General features: G+C 47.8%; 3 protein-coding genes across 3 annotated transcripts; 2 read left to right on the top strand and 1 right to left on the bottom strand.

Annotated features, from left to right (window-relative positions):
• The first annotated feature begins 333 nt into the window (after positions 1–333).
• Positions 334–4,619, top strand: dph5 (diphthamide biosynthesis 5). The gene is made up of 7 exons (XM_018662685.2): positions 334–624; positions 1,023–1,147; positions 1,599–1,707; positions 2,325–2,445; positions 3,530–3,569; positions 3,691–3,794; positions 4,033–4,619. The coding sequence occupies exons 1-7, from the start codon at positions 490–492 to the stop codon at positions 4,263–4,265; spliced, it is 867 nt and encodes a 288-aa protein (XP_018518201.1). The 5' UTR covers positions 334–489; the 3' UTR covers positions 4,266–4,619.
• Positions 4,612–11,046, bottom strand: slc30a7 (solute carrier family 30 member 7). The gene is made up of 11 exons (XM_018662649.2): positions 10,854–11,046; positions 10,505–10,606; positions 8,612–8,725; positions 8,390–8,477; positions 8,136–8,265; positions 7,489–7,665; positions 7,358–7,408; positions 6,938–7,073; positions 5,676–5,766; positions 5,410–5,559; positions 4,612–5,093 (listed from the first exon to the last, which is right to left on the bottom strand). Exons 1-11 carry the CDS (start codon positions 10,931–10,933, stop codon positions 5,046–5,048), a joined length of 1,167 nt encoding a protein of 388 aa, XP_018518165.1. The 5' UTR covers positions 10,934–11,046; the 3' UTR covers positions 4,612–5,045.
• A 901-nt stretch (positions 11,047–11,947) lies between these two features.
• Positions 11,948–15,760, top strand: rtca (RNA 3'-terminal phosphate cyclase). The gene is made up of 11 exons (XM_018662667.2): positions 11,948–12,133; positions 12,280–12,380; positions 13,400–13,543; positions 13,748–13,871; positions 13,960–14,018; positions 14,091–14,232; positions 14,469–14,590; positions 14,822–14,880; positions 15,129–15,223; positions 15,302–15,406; positions 15,512–15,760. The coding sequence occupies exons 1-11, from the start codon at positions 12,071–12,073 to the stop codon at positions 15,608–15,610; spliced, it is 1,113 nt and encodes a 370-aa protein (XP_018518183.1). The 5' UTR covers positions 11,948–12,070; the 3' UTR covers positions 15,611–15,760.
• The last annotated feature ends 711 nt before the right edge of the window (positions 15,761–16,471 follow it).

Here is a 16,471-nt window from a genome sequence, read left to right as displayed (position 1 = left end):
ACGAGGACAGTCTCTACAGTTCGGCACAGATCAAATCCAATAGAAGCTTTGATTCTCACTGACATTAACTGACAAGGACACTCAGCGTACAGGGCGGTAGTGGAGACAAACACATTTCAAGTTAAAGGTTTCTGTAAAATATAAATAATCCGTTTACTATGTATATGCCGAACTAAAGAGTCTGTCCTGTGGTTTCAGGAAATATCATTTATATCATATTTCATCCAGCACGGAATCCACCACGAGCGACCTTTTATTCAATACACAGATTTTTCAACGGAAACCGGCGGAACACGTCGACGTCAGAGCGGAACGTAACACGGTCGTAACTGTCGTGAACATTTTCCGGCAGGTCGTATTCCAGTCAGTATACCGAGGCGCCACGTGAATGTAGAAACTCAATAAGTTAAAGGGCTTTTCCGCGGTTTTCTTCAGGTTTCAGCGGCTCCGGTTCATCAGCGGCTCTGAGCGGAGAGTGAAGCCGACAGGATGCTGTATCTGATCGGCCTGGGGCTCGGAGACGCCGCGGACATCACGGTGAAGGGTCTGGAGGCAGTGAGGAGGTGCAGCAGGGTTTACCTGGAGGCCTACACCTCCGTCCTGACGGTGGGCAAGGAGGCTCTGGTGAGTCCGGGGGGGTTTACTGCGGGGGCGTGTGCCTGCTGTTTAGCCCCCCGCCCACTGATTAGAATAAGGTGGACAGTTTAACACAGGACAGACCAGTTCCTGGTCCTGTGAATCTACAGGTCTGAGTCTGAACATCAGGACCTTGATCAGGACCTGTGTGTGTCATGTGACTGTTCTGGTCCAATCCTGATCCAGAGATCACACCTGTGGTTACAGTTTGATGACCCCTCCCACACGCACACACACACACACACCCGGACCAGACCTGTCCCCCTGTCCAGAGTCGTTTCTCTCTTTGCTGATGTTTGATTATTGATCTTTGATCAGAGATTATTGATTAAGTTTTCTTCGTCAAGGTCCAGGTCTGACCTGAACTCTCCCTGTGTCGTCCTCAGGAGGAGTACTATGGGAAGCAGCTGATCCTGGCAGACAGAGACCTGGTGGAACAGGGGGCGGAGGAGATCCTGAAGGACGCTGACGTGGTGGACGTGGCGTTCCTGGTGGTGGGCGACCCGTTTGGGTGAGTCAGGACCGAGCCACCATCGATGCCACAGATCTGAGGTCTGGATTGTTGTGGTTCTGAGTCGGAGCAGTTAATGACAGAGTGCAGCTCGGCCCGATGCCGCTCCACCTCCGCTCCACCAAACAGTTTACATGAAGAGACGAGCTGCTGCAGCTCCTCTGACCTCTGACCTCTGACCTCAGCACTGACGACAAACATCTAAACTTTACTGTTCCTCTGATGTTTTTACAGTGAATCTGAACCAGCTGAGTTTACACCAGACTTTTATTTTGACAGTCAGTGTGTCTGACTTCCTGTTGTTTGGACACATTTAAACATCAGTGAAGTCAGTCTGAGAGTTTTACCCACAATCCACCAGGACACGCCTCTGTGTTATCTCCGCACATGGTGTCAGCTGTTTATTGTTTGTTTATTGTTTGTTTATTGTTTGTGTTTTACCTTCCTGCAGAGCCACCACCCACAGTGACCTGGTCCTCAGAGCAGTGAATGCTGGGATACCGTACAGAGTCATTCACAACGCCTCCATCATGAACGCAGTGGGCTGCTGCGGTCTGCAGGTACGACACACACCTGAACACACACCTGACGCAGGTCCAGGTCCAGGTCCAGGTTCAGGTTCAGGTTCATCTGTGGTGTTTTCCTGTCAGTCTGAGCTCAGAGGCCTGACACCCAGACCCCCCCCCCCCCGGTCCCATCTGCTCCTGATGAAACTCATTAAACTGATGTTGTTGTCGTCAGTGAATGCATCATGTTAAAGTGACCTCATCAATAACAGACCTGTCACAGCAGCCAATCAGAGAGCAGGACCCAGCTGTCCACACACACACACACACACACACACAGAGTCAGATTAGCATTAATGCTAACAGCTCTCCTCTGGGATGTCGTTAATATGTTAATGTGGGGGCGGGGCATGTAAATGAGCAGACACACAGCTGCTGCTCACACACACACACACACACAAACTGAGCCTGTGTATGAAACACACTGATATTAACTTTCAGAATAAAAGCAGTGTAATTAAAGCAGTCAGTGAATGGGTTATGGTTAATTCAGGTAAAAACAGTTTGATGTGAACGTTTGTTTCCTTCAGATTGAACCAGTTTAACACACAGACCTGTGTGTGTGTGTGTGTGTGTGTGTGTGTGTGTGTGTGTGTGTGTGTGTGTCTCAGCTGTATAACTTTGGGGAGACGGTGTCGTTGGTTTTCTGGACGGAGACGTGGAGACCTGAGAGTTACTACGACAAGATCTGTAAGAACAGGAAAGCTGGACTACACACACTGTGTCTGCTGGGTGAGACACACACACACACACACACACACACACACACACACACACACTGTGTCTGCTGGGTGAGACACACACACACACACACACACACACACACACTGTGTCTGCTGGGTGAGACACACACCACACACCACTGTCTTGAGACACACACACACACACACACACTGTGTCTGCTGGGTGAGACACACACACACACTCTGATGTGATGACGGTGCATTCAGGGTCCAGCAGTTTTTGCCTGGAGCACCACCAGATATCTGTTCATCCAGAACATCAATCACCCCCCCACCCCCCCAAAACACAGACACACAGCCTCCCCAGGGAACCAACCCCCCCCCCCAGGAGAATAAACCTGCTGGTGACTGTTTGTGTAACGACCTCAGTGTGTGTGTGTGTGTGTGTTCGTCTTCATCAACATTTAAAACTCAGACGCTCATTTATCAGCTGACACCTGAACTCACCGTCTGCTCTTTGTTTCCTCTGTGGAGCTGCTGAGACCAGGTCCACATGAGGCCTGATACAGGTCTGAACAGAGACAGGGTCTGGGGTCAGTCTGCTCCTGGATCTAAGGACCAGTCTGGACCTCATCCTCCTGTCCCCCTTTCTGTAAATGTGAACCCCCTTTCTGGTCTGGGACTGCTCAGGTCCTCCACCTGACCCTGAAGAGGCCTGTCAGCTGTGACAGAATCCAGATCCTTCAGGATCTCAGGGTGAATCTCATCCTCACCTGGATCCTCTGAACCACCTCTGTGACCTCTGTCAGGGTCTGGGTGAGGCCTCCTCCTCAGACCGTGGGTCAGGTTCAGTTCCCCAGTCCAGGCCAGCAGGTCTCCTCCTGACTGAACATAGTCCGGTCCAGGTCCTGTTCTCCCTCCGGAGTCTAGTTTGTCAGAACCTCGAGGCATCATGGCTGAGTTTTAGAAGCTGCTTCAGGACACTGCAGGTCCTTGAACGCCTCATCCCTAGGTCTGCTGCTTCAGGAAACCAGAACCAGGACCAGAACCAGGACCAGAACCAGGACTGGTTCTTTCCTCCACCTGATCATGACGTTTCCTCTGATCTGACTCTGATGTGTTTTTGTTGACAGATATTAAAGTCAAAGAGCAGAGCATCGAGAACATGATGAGGTAAGAACCAGAACCAGGACCAGGACCTGCACCTGGACTGGATCAGATTAGATCCTGGACTCTGAGGCTGATCCTGGGTCAGTGTTGTGTGTGTGCTAACATGTCGTCATTGTCGTCTCAGAGGGAGGAAGATCTTCGAGCCTCCTCGCTTCATGACGGTGAGCCAGGCCGCCGATCAGCTGATCCAGATCATCCAGAGGAGGAGGGAGGAGGGGGAGGAGCTGGGTGAGTCACACCTGATCAGCTGATCACCTGTCTGCTGATTGTTCATCACCACACACACACACACACACACACACACACACACACACACACACTGAACCAGGTCTGATGAAGGACAGCGATACATCGTCTGATATCTAGTTAAGCTCCGCCCACCTCAGTCACATGACCTGAGGTGGCCTGTTTGTTAGCTTGATTATTAGCCTGTTTGTTAGCATGCTAACCCCCTCCTCTCCTCCAGGTGTGACGGAGGACTCAGTGTGTGTGGGCGTGGCCCGGCTCGGTGCCGATGACCAGTCGATCCGCGTGGGGACGTTACGTCAGTTGGCATCATGTGACCTAGGCGCTCCGCTGCACTCGCTGGTCGTCACAGGGAGACTCCACCCACTGGAGGTGGATCTGCTGAGACTGAATGCTGAACCAGGAGCCCTGGAGAACCTGATCCAGATCGACAGCTCCACATTCTCCTCATAACACACACACCTGACCTACTGCACCTGAGAGGACCCTCAGGGACACAGGGACCAACCTGGACCTGTTTACACAGACCCTGATCTGAGATCAGCTCTGATCTGACCTTTAATGACCTCACTGGTTTTGATTTAATGGAATATGAGCAGTCTGACTTAGTTTCAGGTTGTTACATTGACTCCACCTGGTCTAATCTGTGATCTGGATCAAACCACATCTGGACCTGGACCTGGTCTGACCCACATCCAGAGTCCAGTTAAAGCCCCCCCCAGGTGATCAGATCCAGGTGAGCTCCAGGTGGAGATGAGGTCTGATTCAAACTGTCAATCAATAAAGATGGAGATCAATAATCAATAATCAGATGATTTATTACAGTTGAAAAAAAAAGACTGAGACCTGTGAGTGGTCACATGTTTGGTCACATGGTTTGGCACGTTAAAAACACGCTGTGACATCACACTCACTCACCACAGACCAATCAGCTGGCAGCAGTCTGGTGATGTCACAGAGGAGGGGGGAGGGGCTCAGATTGTCTCTGATTGATGATGAAGGCACTTTGCTCCGGTGGAGGGGGGTCAGGGGTCAGGGGTCAGGCTGTCCGCTGTCACGGACAGGTAAAATAAAAAATTAAAAAAAAAAAACAGGAGGGGGAGGGGCTGTTTGAGTTCATCAGATCACAGTTCTCAGTGCCCCCCCCCACGGCCCTGGTCTCAGTCTCTCTGCGGGGGGGGGGGGTTAGACTGAATCTGATTGGTCCCAGTTGTCATCAAGGAGGCGGAGCTTCTACATGGCTGCTACGTCGATCTGAACATAGAGCTGTCGAACCCCGGCCTGTGAACGCACCACAGGGTGAGTACTACTGCAAATACTGCAAGCACTACTACTGCTACTGATGCTACAAATACTACTGTAAATATTACTACTACTACTATTGCTACTGATAGTACTACTACTACTACAGCGGATACGATTACAGATACTGCAAACACTACTGCAGACAACAGGTAGATACTACTGTAAATACAACTACTACTACTACTGCAAGCAGGACAGATAATTACTACTGGAAGTATTCCTCAGTGTTACTACTGATACTACTGTTATACTAGTACACCATCAGTATAAACCTGGTGGTGCGTTCAGGTACCTGTGTGAAGATGTGGTGAGTCTGGCTGAGGATCCAGCGGGTGTCGGCGTCGGGGGCGACGAGCAGCTTTAACGTCCCGATGTAAACATCCGTACACAGAGTCCAGAAGTGAGGCTCCTGCAGGTTGTACACTCCCTGCAGCTGCTGCACCTGAACGCAACACAACAGACCAGGAATTAGACCGGTCCGCCATACAGAACGCTGTAGGCTACAGACACCTGGCCAGGGGTGTTCCAGGTGTTCCTGGGGGTGGGGTCAGTACTCACCCTCTGGTAACACTCAGGCAGGGCATGGTCCAGAGAGGGAGGGGTCCGCTGCATCAGGATCCCGATGGACTCCTTCAGTAAAGGCACCACACTGAGGGTCAGAGGTCAGAGGTCAGAGTGAACATGTCAGCGACTGATCAGACCTGAGCTGTTCCTCAGAATCGACTGATTTTCAGCTGGACTTTGGTCTGAGTTTTACCCAACAAGTACAACTACAAGATATACAGTACTACTACTACTACTATAAGTGCTGTAAGTACAAGCACTGCTCTGTCCATTCTGTCTCTACAGGATGATGAAGTACAAATTCTGGTACAGTATCTGACAACCTGAGCTGTTCCTCCAGAATCGACTGATTTTCAGCTGGAGTTTGGTCTGAGTTTCTCTGCAGCTCAGAATCAGTAGATGTTCAGTTTGGTGAGTGTCAGTGAGGTTGTGTGTGGACTGAGGCTGCAGCAGTTTCCAGCTGCAGTAACCTGATGCCTGTGGTCGAGTGGAGGCCTCTCAGCTGACCACAGCTCCGCTCTGCTCCTCGCTCTGCTGACGCTTGAATCTACAGCTGCGTTCACTTCCAGCCTATCAAACCACATCAGCGCATTTATCACCGGGGCTTCTGGGAAATCTGACCGCCGCATTTACATCCCCGGGACCAGACGACCAGTCCGGACTCCAGGACCATTTCCAGGACGGTCCCAGTGGTTTGGCTCATCAGAGCCCGTTAAAGACCGACTCCACATTCTTTACATCAGAGGAAACATTTTCCATCAGGTTCAGATCGATCTGCCGCTGCTCTGAAACCTGACACAGCATCCATCACTGTTCAGTTAGCTTCATCATCATCATCATCATCAGAGGACTGGAATGTTCCTCTGATGGTGAGTTCAGGGACACTACTGCATTTTAAAGCTGCACAAAAAGTCACACAAACATTCAGATTTCTGTTTGACTGTCTGAGAGTTCTAGAGAGTTCTTAAAGAGGTTCTCCTGGTCACTGAGGAGGTTCTGGGAGGTTCCTTTGAGATGTTCTAGTCTCCACTGTCAGGGTTCAGTGGGTTCTTCGGGTTCTTTAAAGTGTTTTAAAGGTCAGTCAGTGGTTCTGTCTGTGGTTCGTCCACTGTGTCCCACAGTCGGTCATTATCCAGAGAGATGAACTGATTGGTCGACTGTTGAGGCGACAGACGCCCACAACAAAGAGGCAGCTGGCCCCGCCCCCTCCACAGCTGTAGTTGTGTGTGGTGCATGCGTGTGTGTGTGAGGGTCACCTGACTCCGATGAGGATGGCGATCAGCATGGAGCAGATGGGGTCGGCGATCATCAGGTCATATTTCTGCATCAGCAGAGCAGAGATGATCACACCAATGCTGCCCAGAGTGTCAGCGATGATGTGGAGGAGGACACCTGCAACACACACACACACACACACACACACACACACCACACACACACACACACACACACACACACACACACACAGACAGACCTTAGTCCACAGTGTGTGGAGTGTGAGCGCCCTCTGCTGGTGCAGGTTGAGTTTAATGAGCTGCTGTCTCTGTGTGGTGTTTAAATAAAGTTTATCTGATCACATGACACATGACTAATCACTGAGCTCACATATCAACATGATTTATTGATCTGGATTATTCCTGTGTGTATAAACGTGTTGGTCATGTGACTGTCCTCACCCTGTAGGATCTGTTTACTGGAGCCTTTCCCCGGCGTGTGCAGCAGCTCATCTGAAACAACAACAGCAGAGTCAGGACAAACTGCTGCTTCCTCTCTGAGTCTCACCTGTCCAGGTGTCACACACACTCACCGTGACAGTGTGGCTCCTCGTGGCTGTGTCCGTGTCCTCCATGACTGTGTCCATGATCGTCATGGCTGTGTCCGTGTCCGTGTCCGTGTCCATGTCCGTGTTTGCTGTGGTGGTCGTGTCCGTGACTGTGGCCGTGATTCAGACTGCCGTTAAAGAGAGAGTGACTGTGACCGTGACCTGAGAGAGAGAAAGAGAGAGGTTAGAGAACCCAGGTTCTACTGAACTCCACTGAGGTTCTGATGATTTGCAGTGATCCACTTCTTAACTGGAGACCAACACAAATCTAGCTAACGTTAGCATGTTGGTAGCAGGTCCGTCTGATATCAGCTTTGGTTTTTACAGGTGTTTCCTGCTCTGAGCCACATCCCCACGTTTCAGTCGTCACTTCTTTTCTCTGCTGCTCAGCTGAGTCATAGAAAGAAACACCTGCTAACATTAGCACCTGCTTCTATCAGCAGGTACACCTGCATCAAAGCTGCAGGTACACCTGCATCAAAGCTGCAGTCGTTCCCTCTTCTCTTCATCGCCACAGTGAAGCAGTAAAATGACTCTGAACAACAACACGGACTCAGCAGCATCTGGAAAACAGGAGAGACTCAGAGAAGTTCTGATCTTCTGCTGGGTTCTGCTCAGCTGGGTTCTGGTACCTTCGTCTCCATGTGAGTGTCCGTGTCCTCCGTGCTGGAACACAAAGATCCCGACCAGGTTCACCAGCAGACCGGCCACAGAGACAGGAAGCAGCCGCTCATGATGAACGTCAGGAGGCTCTAGAGCTCTCTGACAGAGAGAGAGAGAGACAGGTTAACACAGAGAGACAGGTTAATACAGAGAGAGAGAGACCAGTGTGTCTGTGTGTGTGTGTGTGTGTGTGTGTGTGTGTGTGTGTGTGTGTGTGTGTTACCTCGACTCCTTCAGAGAAGATGAAGAAAGCTGTGAAGATGAGGAAGAGTCCGTTGACGAAGCCCGCCAACACCTCAGCTCTGACATAACTGAAACACACAGGACACAAACTGAGCTTCATCCATTCATCCATTCATTCAACTCTGTCAATCACTGTCATGTTCAAAGAAACAACAAACAGAATCTGAGATCAGGATCAGGATCAGGATCAGGATGATCTCACCCGTAGGAGAAGCTGTCGTTGGATCTCCACCTGGAGATGACGGAGGCTGCCAGACCTGCCAGCAGAGCGGTGCAGTCAAAGAACATGTGGAAGGAGTCTGAGATCAGACCTAAACTGGAGACACAACAACAACACGTTAACACACAACAACAACAACAACAACACGTTAACACACAACAACAACAACAACAACACGTTAACACAACAACAACAACAACAACAACAACACGTTAACACACAACAACAACAACACACAACAACAACAACACGTTAACACACAACAACAACAACAACACGTTAACACACAACAACAACAACAACACGTTAACACACAACAACAACAACAACAACACGTTAACACACAACAACAACAACACGTTAACACACAACAACAACAACACGTTAACACACAACAACAACAACAACACGTTAACACACAACAACAACAACACGTTAACACACAACAACAACAACAACACGTTAACACACAACAACAACAACAACACGTTAACACACAACAACAACAACAACACGTTAAGACACAACAACAACACGTTAACACACAACAACAACAACAACACGTTAACACACAACAACAACAACAACACGTTAACACACAACAACAACAACACGTTAACACACAACAACAACACGTTAACACACAACAACAACAACACGTTAACACACAACAACACGTTAACACACAAAAACAACAACAACACGTTAACACACAACAACAACAACACGTTAACACACAACAACAACAACAACAACACGTTAACACACAACAACAACAACAACACGTTAACACACAACAACAACAACAACAACACGTTAACACACAACAACAACAACACGTTAACACACAACAACAACAACAACACGTTAACACACAACAACAACAACACGTTAACACACAACAAAAACAACACGTTAACACACAACAACACGTTAACACACAACAACACGTTAACACACAAACATCAACACAGGAAGGGGCTGAGTTTAACAACTGACCTTGGATCAGTTAAACAGATTTTAAATCTTTAGAAGCTGCATCTGATCATTTTCATTATCAGTTAATCAGCTGATCAATAACGACTGACAGTTTCTCAGAGAAGCAGGTGATCTGGAGTCTGACTGCAGGTGGAGGGGCAGGTCTCAGGATCTCGGGGTGGAGCTGGTTCTCAGGTTTCTCACTGGTTTAACTGGTTCTGTTCAAACCTTTAACTTCAGAACCGCCAACACTGAGGAACGGGAGACTGAGCAATACTAATCAATACTGATCAGATTCTCCACATTACAATACAGCTGCTGTGTCCTCAGAAATATGTTGTTCACTGTGAGTCTGACCTCTGACAGTGATCCTGTCATTAAACCAATCAGTTAATCAATCAGCTGATCGATAGGAAAGTAATCACCAGCTGTTTTAATAAACATGTTATATCCTTTGATGACGTCTACAGCTTCCTGTCACATGACCCTGAGTCTGAGGGTTCAACAAGAGAAGAAGAGGACGTCACTGAGGGAGCTGATTGATCAACTGATCGATCGAGAAAATAATAAACAGATTAACAGATCACTGGATCTGATGGATCTGATGATCCCAGCTGAGGTTCATTACAGTCTGACCCCCCCCCCCCCCACACACACACACAGTCTGCACACTAATACACACTGATACACACTCTAACAGATCTCAGTCTGACCCCCCAACCCCATCGATTATTCTGCTCTGTTACTGAACCGGAGAGGACTGTGACTACACACACAAACACACACACACACACACACACACACACACACACTAACACATACGTGGCACATCCTGAAACCTGCACCGGCCTGACGCCGGACCAGCAGCCGGGTGTCGGAGCCTGTTTCTCGGCCTACCTGTTGCTCCAGATGCCGTACATGAGCTCCACGAAGGCGAAGGACAGGTTGAGGCAGAGGAAGGAGAACAGGTTCCGGGAGGTTTTATCCGCCAGGATGGACCTGAAAACAACAGCCAGAGACCTCCATCACAGTCTGACCCGGAGCCACAGACCGGGAAAGCCCGGCTCACTCACACCTGACGGTCACACAGTCACACAGCACTCCGTCGGTACCTTGCGTCACCGACCGACGGCTGATTAAACTCGGTCTGATACCGACAGAGAGACAGATTGAGGCTAGCCGGTTAGCATCAGGCTAACAGCGGAGCGTTAGCCGCCGTTAGCTCCGTTAGCAGCGGTGAGTTTACCTGAACCATCCTGAGAGCTTCACCAGCAGGTTAAACTTGGCGGGTTTGTACTCGTCGTCTTTAATAGATAAAGGTAACATCTTCACACCTGGACACACACACGCACACACACACACTTACTACGTAGACTTAGCTACGGTATGCTAACTGTCAACTTCCGGCTCGATCAGATTTCACAATAAAGGCGTTTACAAGCGAAACACTGACCGTTATTACCTGCGGCTACTAACACTGATACTACTACTACTGATAATACTACTACTACTACTACTGATACTACTACTACTACTACTGATAATACTACTACTACTACTAACACTGCTACTACTACTTCTACAGATATTCATCCATAACCAGAGTTTCTTCTAAAAGGGAAAAGCAGCTGTGACCATGAAAGATTCTGATTTCATTCAATCATCTGTCAGATATTGATTCTTTATCGTCTCTGATTCTGGATAAAATCAGAAACTCTCTGAAATTCTCTGATTTTATTTGATTTCATATCTAATCACTAATTGATTGTGTACATTTAATTAATTTATTTATTTACTTTTTTTCTTTTTGCCTGAACTCTTCTGATTATATTTGGATTTTTTTAATGTTGATTTTCACTGATTTTATTTGTCTTGTAAGTGAGTTTCTGTCTTTATCATTTTATTAAATCAACTCAAAGGTTAATTTACTCACTTACTGACCTTAAATTAAAGACTAAATAAATCGATAAGTAAATAAATAATTAAATGAAACAGGTGTTGTTTTTCGTTTCCAGAAGAAAAACTAAAGTAAAACTGTTTTCTGCTGCAGCTGTTCTGTGATCTTCATCCTCCTCTGAACTGCATCATCATCATCATCATCATCATCCTCCTCACACTGTCATACTTCCTGTAATGCCTTTCAAAATAAAAGTCACGCAATATCTTTTATTTTAAAATTGGTTCTGATCCGTTTCAGTCTCACTGTTTCGACTCAGTCAGCTGTGACTTCAGTGACTTTGGCTTCGTGAATAATTAATTGGACACCGTTATAAGTTTCTTTATCAAGTCACTTTATATAATCGAAACAACACCTGGGTTTTGTTTTCATTTATTTTGAAGGCCGCCGGAAGTGGGTTAGGGTTAAGTTTCAGCCGTAGAAGAAGAAGCAGCAGCGGCAGAAAGCGGCTCGGTGTTAGCCTCACGTATCTGGTAAAAAGTGAAAGTTTGGTGTTGTTAGTGAAGATGGAGCCGGTGACGGTGGCGACGACAGCGGCGACGGAGATCGACGGCAGCGTGATGGAGGGAGTGAGTAGTCGCACTTTATTTACCGGGGAACTGTTCGCGCTGCTAACGCGCTAACAGAAGGCTAACGGCGGCGGGCAGCAGCCCGAGAGCAGCCGGCGCTGAGCTCACTGATGTCTGCTCTGTTTCCCGGTGTCGGTTCTCTGCAGGGCGGACAGATCCTGAGAGTCTCCGCGGCGCTCAGCTGCATCACTGGCACCGCCATCAAAATCAGCAAAATCCGAGCCGGGAGGAGCACACCGGGGCTCAGGTGAGGCAGCGGCTAGCAGGCTAATGTTAGCCTATTCATTAAAGTTGAGTCGCCGGCTAACTTAGTTAGCAGCTGTTCACAGAGAACAATAACCGCTCCAGTTACTCGTGTTATTTCGTCTTTATTCCCACATGAACTCAGCCTCGTTTCCATGTTGATTAGACGTCTCCCGCCTCACCCTGCTAATGGGAACCTGCAGCAAACACAAACACACACCAGACTCCATTTACTAAACATGTAGAATAAGAGCGGCGGATTGTCAACGGACACACACAACTCCTGCAGCATGTCCAGAGACACTGAGAGAATCAGGATGAGCTGCTGGTTACTTCGGCTTCACACAGCGGCTTTAAATCCATGAAACTTTCTCAGAAACCACAGGTCATCTCTCTGATTCTCTGCCGCAGTCTTTCTTCCAGAACAGTCCGAGAGCACAGTCATAGAGCTGCTAGGAATCAGCAAAGTGGATTTATTGATAAATGTTGCTGCTGGATGGATCATACATGAGCCGAATTTACTACCAGAATCTAAACATCAAAAAACACACTTCATCTTATTTGATCTAATTTGTTGCTTTACCTTAAAGTGTACATTCCCTAAATTACTGTGGTTTCTGAACGGAGTTCTGAGGTTTTCTTTTTTAAGGGGTTCATGAGTCAGCAACAACAGACGAAGCTCAGAGAGTTTTAGTAAGAACAAAGGAAAAATAAAATAAGCAGCTCTTCATTTCACAAACACCAGACTTTCTGTGTTATTTAATACAATCGTCCATTTTTTGCTGCTTTTTGTGTTTAAAGATCTTATGAGGATTTGTTGTTAAAACAGCTGAGTCAGACTCAGATGATAGACGTTAATAAACTCATTCCTGTTGGTTTCACTGACGTCTGTGAAACAGATGTTAAATGAACTTGTTCTTTAACGTGATGTTAAAATGTCTTTAACTGATTTAACCTGATGAATCTACAGAGACTTAGACCTTCAGTGTTTTTAGTCCTGACCTCCTCCTCTGTTGTGTTCAGACCGCAGCACCTGAGTGGCCTGCAGCTGGTCTCAGATCTGTGCTCTGGCAGTCTGCAGGGAGCCTCCATCGGCTCCACCGACATCAGCCTGACTCCAGGAAAGATTCAGTCTGGAAACCACACGGCCGACACACAGACAGCAGGGTGAGACCCAGAGTCCTGAGGCTCAGAGGAGGTTTAAAGGACCTGAAAGATGAAGAACTGTAGAGTCAGGGGAATGTGAAGAGCTTCAGTCCAACATGGAGACTCTGTATAAACCTCTCGTCTCTTCATTAACCACCACTTTATCATTGTAACAGTGTTTTCTCTGTGTTGTGTTGTGTTGTGTTGTGTTGTGTTGTGTGTCAGGAGTGTGTGTCTGCTGCTGCAGGTCGCTCTGCCCTGCGCTGTGTTCGCTGACGCTTCCTCACAGCTCTGTCTGAAGGGAGGAACCAACGCTGAGATGGCTCCTCAGATCGACTACACCGTCAAGGTCTGACGCACACACACACACACTGAACACACACAGCTCAATCAGTGTGTGTGTTATTGATCAGTTGAACTCTGTTTTTCTTCCTCAGGTGTTTAAACCCATCGTGGAGAAGTTTGGCGTCCATTTTGACTGTGACATCAGAATGAGGTCAGTTTCCTGTCGACTGCTCAGTAGAAACAGTAGAAATGTGAGTGTGTCTGACCTGTGTGTGTGTTTCAGAGGTTACTACCCTAAAGGTGGAGGTGAGGTGTTTGTGACGGTGAACCCGGTCAAAGAGCTGCAGCCCGTCACCATGACAGAGAGAGGAAACATCACCAAGATCCACGGCCGAGCCTTCGTCGCCGGAGTCCTGCCCTTCAAAGTAAAGTTACCACCAACACAACACTCAGCTTTTACAGCACAGGGGCACAGACAGGAAGTGACAGGACTTCCTGTTCCTTAGACACTGTCAGACATGTTGGTCTCATTTCTGTTTTTATAAAAATGATTTTAAATGTTCAGAACAACCTGATGGATGATTGTTACTGATGCTAACTCTGTGTGTGTGTGTGTGTGTGTGTGTGTGTGTGTGTGTGTGTGTGTGTGTGTGTGTGTCAGTTGGCTAAAGACATGTCGGCTGCTGCTGTTCGAACCATCAGGAAGGAAATCAAAGAGCTGTACATCAACATCCAGCCGCTGCAGGAGAAAGACAAGGCCTGTGGCAACGGCAACGGCATCATGTAAGCCCCGCCCACCTGATGACATCACAGCGGCCATGCTGCGTTCACTGTCTGGGAGACAGAGAGGAAACAGCAGTTCACAATGCAGAGGGGTTACTAGATGTAGCTGTCAAAGACTGTTTTTCCCATGTGCAGTGAATGCAGCATCACTGTGTTTTTTTTGGTTGGCCCAGCACTTGGACGCGTCGTCAGCCGCAGCGCTCTGATTGGTCCATTTCCTCTGTGTTTCAGAATCATCGCTGAGTCGTCGACAGGTTGTCTGTTCGCAGGTTCAGCTCTGGGAAAGAAAGGTGAGAGTTCACCTGAACCAGCAGGTGGCAGCAACACGCCAACACCCAGAGACTCGCTGATCGAACCCATCAACTCGTTCACACATTTAACCAAGCACGAGTCGACGAGTCACGTTAATAATCACCTCAGTGTTTCAGTTACTGAGTGAAGTGATTTTTACATGAAGTGTGGTCTGAGACAACACACCTGTCTGTTACCAGGTAATCAGCTGTATACTCACCTGTGTGTGTGTGTGTGTGTGTTTCAGGTGTGTATGCAGATAAAATCGGTATTGAAGCTGCTGAGATGTTGTTGAGAAACATCAGACACAATGGCTGCGTGGACGAGTTCCTGCAGGACCAGGTGAGACACACACCTGCTGACCTCAATATGACATCACTGAGACATCACTGTGACATGTGACCTCCTCTTCCTCCTCAGCTCATCATCTTCATGGCATTGGCGAAGGGAACGTCTCGGATTCGAACCGGTGCTGTGACGCTGCACACACAGACGGCCATTCACATCGCAGAGCAGCTCACTCAGGTCAGAGAGGCCCTCACTCAGTCACTCATTCATTCACTCACTCACTCACTATCATTCATTCACTCTCTTATCTTGATCAAACCTGTGTTTATTTCCTGTTTCCAGGCGAAGTTCACAATAACAAAGTGTGAGGACGAGCTGAGCAGTAACGTCACCTACATCATCGAATGTCAAGGATCAGGAGCCGCCAACCTCCACCTGTAGCCACACACACTGAACACACACTGAACACACACCCACTGTCTCTGTACTGGACTCGGTAGCTGCTCCCATCATGGCCGACCCTCTTAGCTTCTGTCTCTCAGGGTGTTTCCGTAAATACTGTAAGAAATAAATAAAAGTCTTTCCAACGTTCCTGAGTCTCTGTTTGAACTTCAGACTCTTCAGTCGACGTCGTCGTGACGCCGCTCTGACAGGGAAGGAGGATGATGATGGTGATGAGGAGGAGGAGGTCAGACTGACTCAGTCAAACAGGACAAACAGAAAATAACTTCCTGACATGTTGAGTTCCATCAGGGAACAGGAAGTGAAACAATGAATCTCAGATTCATGTTAAAGTGTAAATGAGGCTGAATCCTGTTTTAACCTCAGTCTGAAGCTGAGTTTCAAGATTTAAATAAACTTCATTAATCCCTCACAGTTCTCTGTTTCACACATCAGGATATAATTAGATAAACAATAAATGTAACGTCTCATCTTTAAAATATAACGTAATAGACAACGTCTACAGAATATTTCCAGTGAATTATACAGAGTGAAGTGATTTTAGAAACTACAGGAGATGATTGAACCTGTTTCTCCTGTGAATGTGAATCAGGTTCAGGTGAATCAGGTTCAGGTGAACCAGGTGACCTGGATGTTAACGACACGTCTCTGATGGAGTTTTATTTCTTCAGGCTGATGAAGCTTCATTAATTCCACATAAAGTTCATAATGAGTCCAAACCTGTGAACTGCTTAAATCCACCTGAGGACAGACTGTGGACCAGGACCCAGATAGTGTCTGTGTGTAATGATCTCTGCATCCTGTAGGGGGCGCTGACAGTGGCCGGCCACCTGCAGGTTA

The sequence above is a fragment of the Lates calcarifer genome, unplaced genomic scaffold (assembly GCF_001640805.2).
Source record: "Lates calcarifer isolate ASB-BC8 unplaced genomic scaffold, TLL_Latcal_v3 scaffold_36_77, whole genome shotgun sequence".
In the NCBI taxonomy this organism is placed as follows: Eukaryota; Metazoa; Chordata; class Actinopteri; family Centropomidae; genus Lates; species Lates calcarifer.
The sequence above is the reverse complement of the archived record's forward strand: the minus strand, read 5'-3'. Positions and strand labels throughout refer to the sequence as shown.

Coding starts and splice junctions, on each gene's coding strand:
- dph5 (XM_018662685.2), top strand. CDS start 490: ATGCTGTATCTGATCGGCCTGGGGCTCGGAGACGCCGCGGACATCACG. Junction 1,708..2,324: donor TGGGCTGCTGCGGTCTGCAG/GTACGACACACA, acceptor TGTGTGTCTCAG/CTGTATAACTTTGGGGAGAC. Junction 3,795..4,032: donor GGAGGAGGGGGAGGAGCTGG/GTGAGTCACACC, acceptor CCTCTCCTCCAG/GTGTGACGGAGGACTCAGTG.
- slc30a7 (XM_018662649.2), bottom strand. CDS start 10,933: ATGTTACCTTTATCTATTAAAGACGACGAGTACAAACCCGCCAAGTTT. Junction 10,607..10,853: donor AAGCTCTCAGGATGGTTCAG/GTAAACTCACCG, acceptor TGTTGTTTTCAG/GTCCATCCTGGCGGATAAAA. Junction 7,666..8,135: donor ACACTCACATGGAGACGAAG/GTACCAGAACCC, acceptor TCTCTCTCTCAG/GTCACGGTCACAGTCACTCT.
- rtca (XM_018662667.2), top strand. CDS start 12,071: ATGGAGCCGGTGACGGTGGCGACGACAGCGGCGACGGAGATCGACGGC. Junction 13,544..13,747: donor GCCGACACACAGACAGCAGG/GTGAGACCCAGA, acceptor GTTGTGTGTCAG/GAGTGTGTGTCTGCTGCTGC. Junction 14,591..14,821: donor GGCAACGGCAACGGCATCAT/GTAAGCCCCGCC, acceptor TCTGTGTTTCAG/AATCATCGCTGAGTCGTCGA.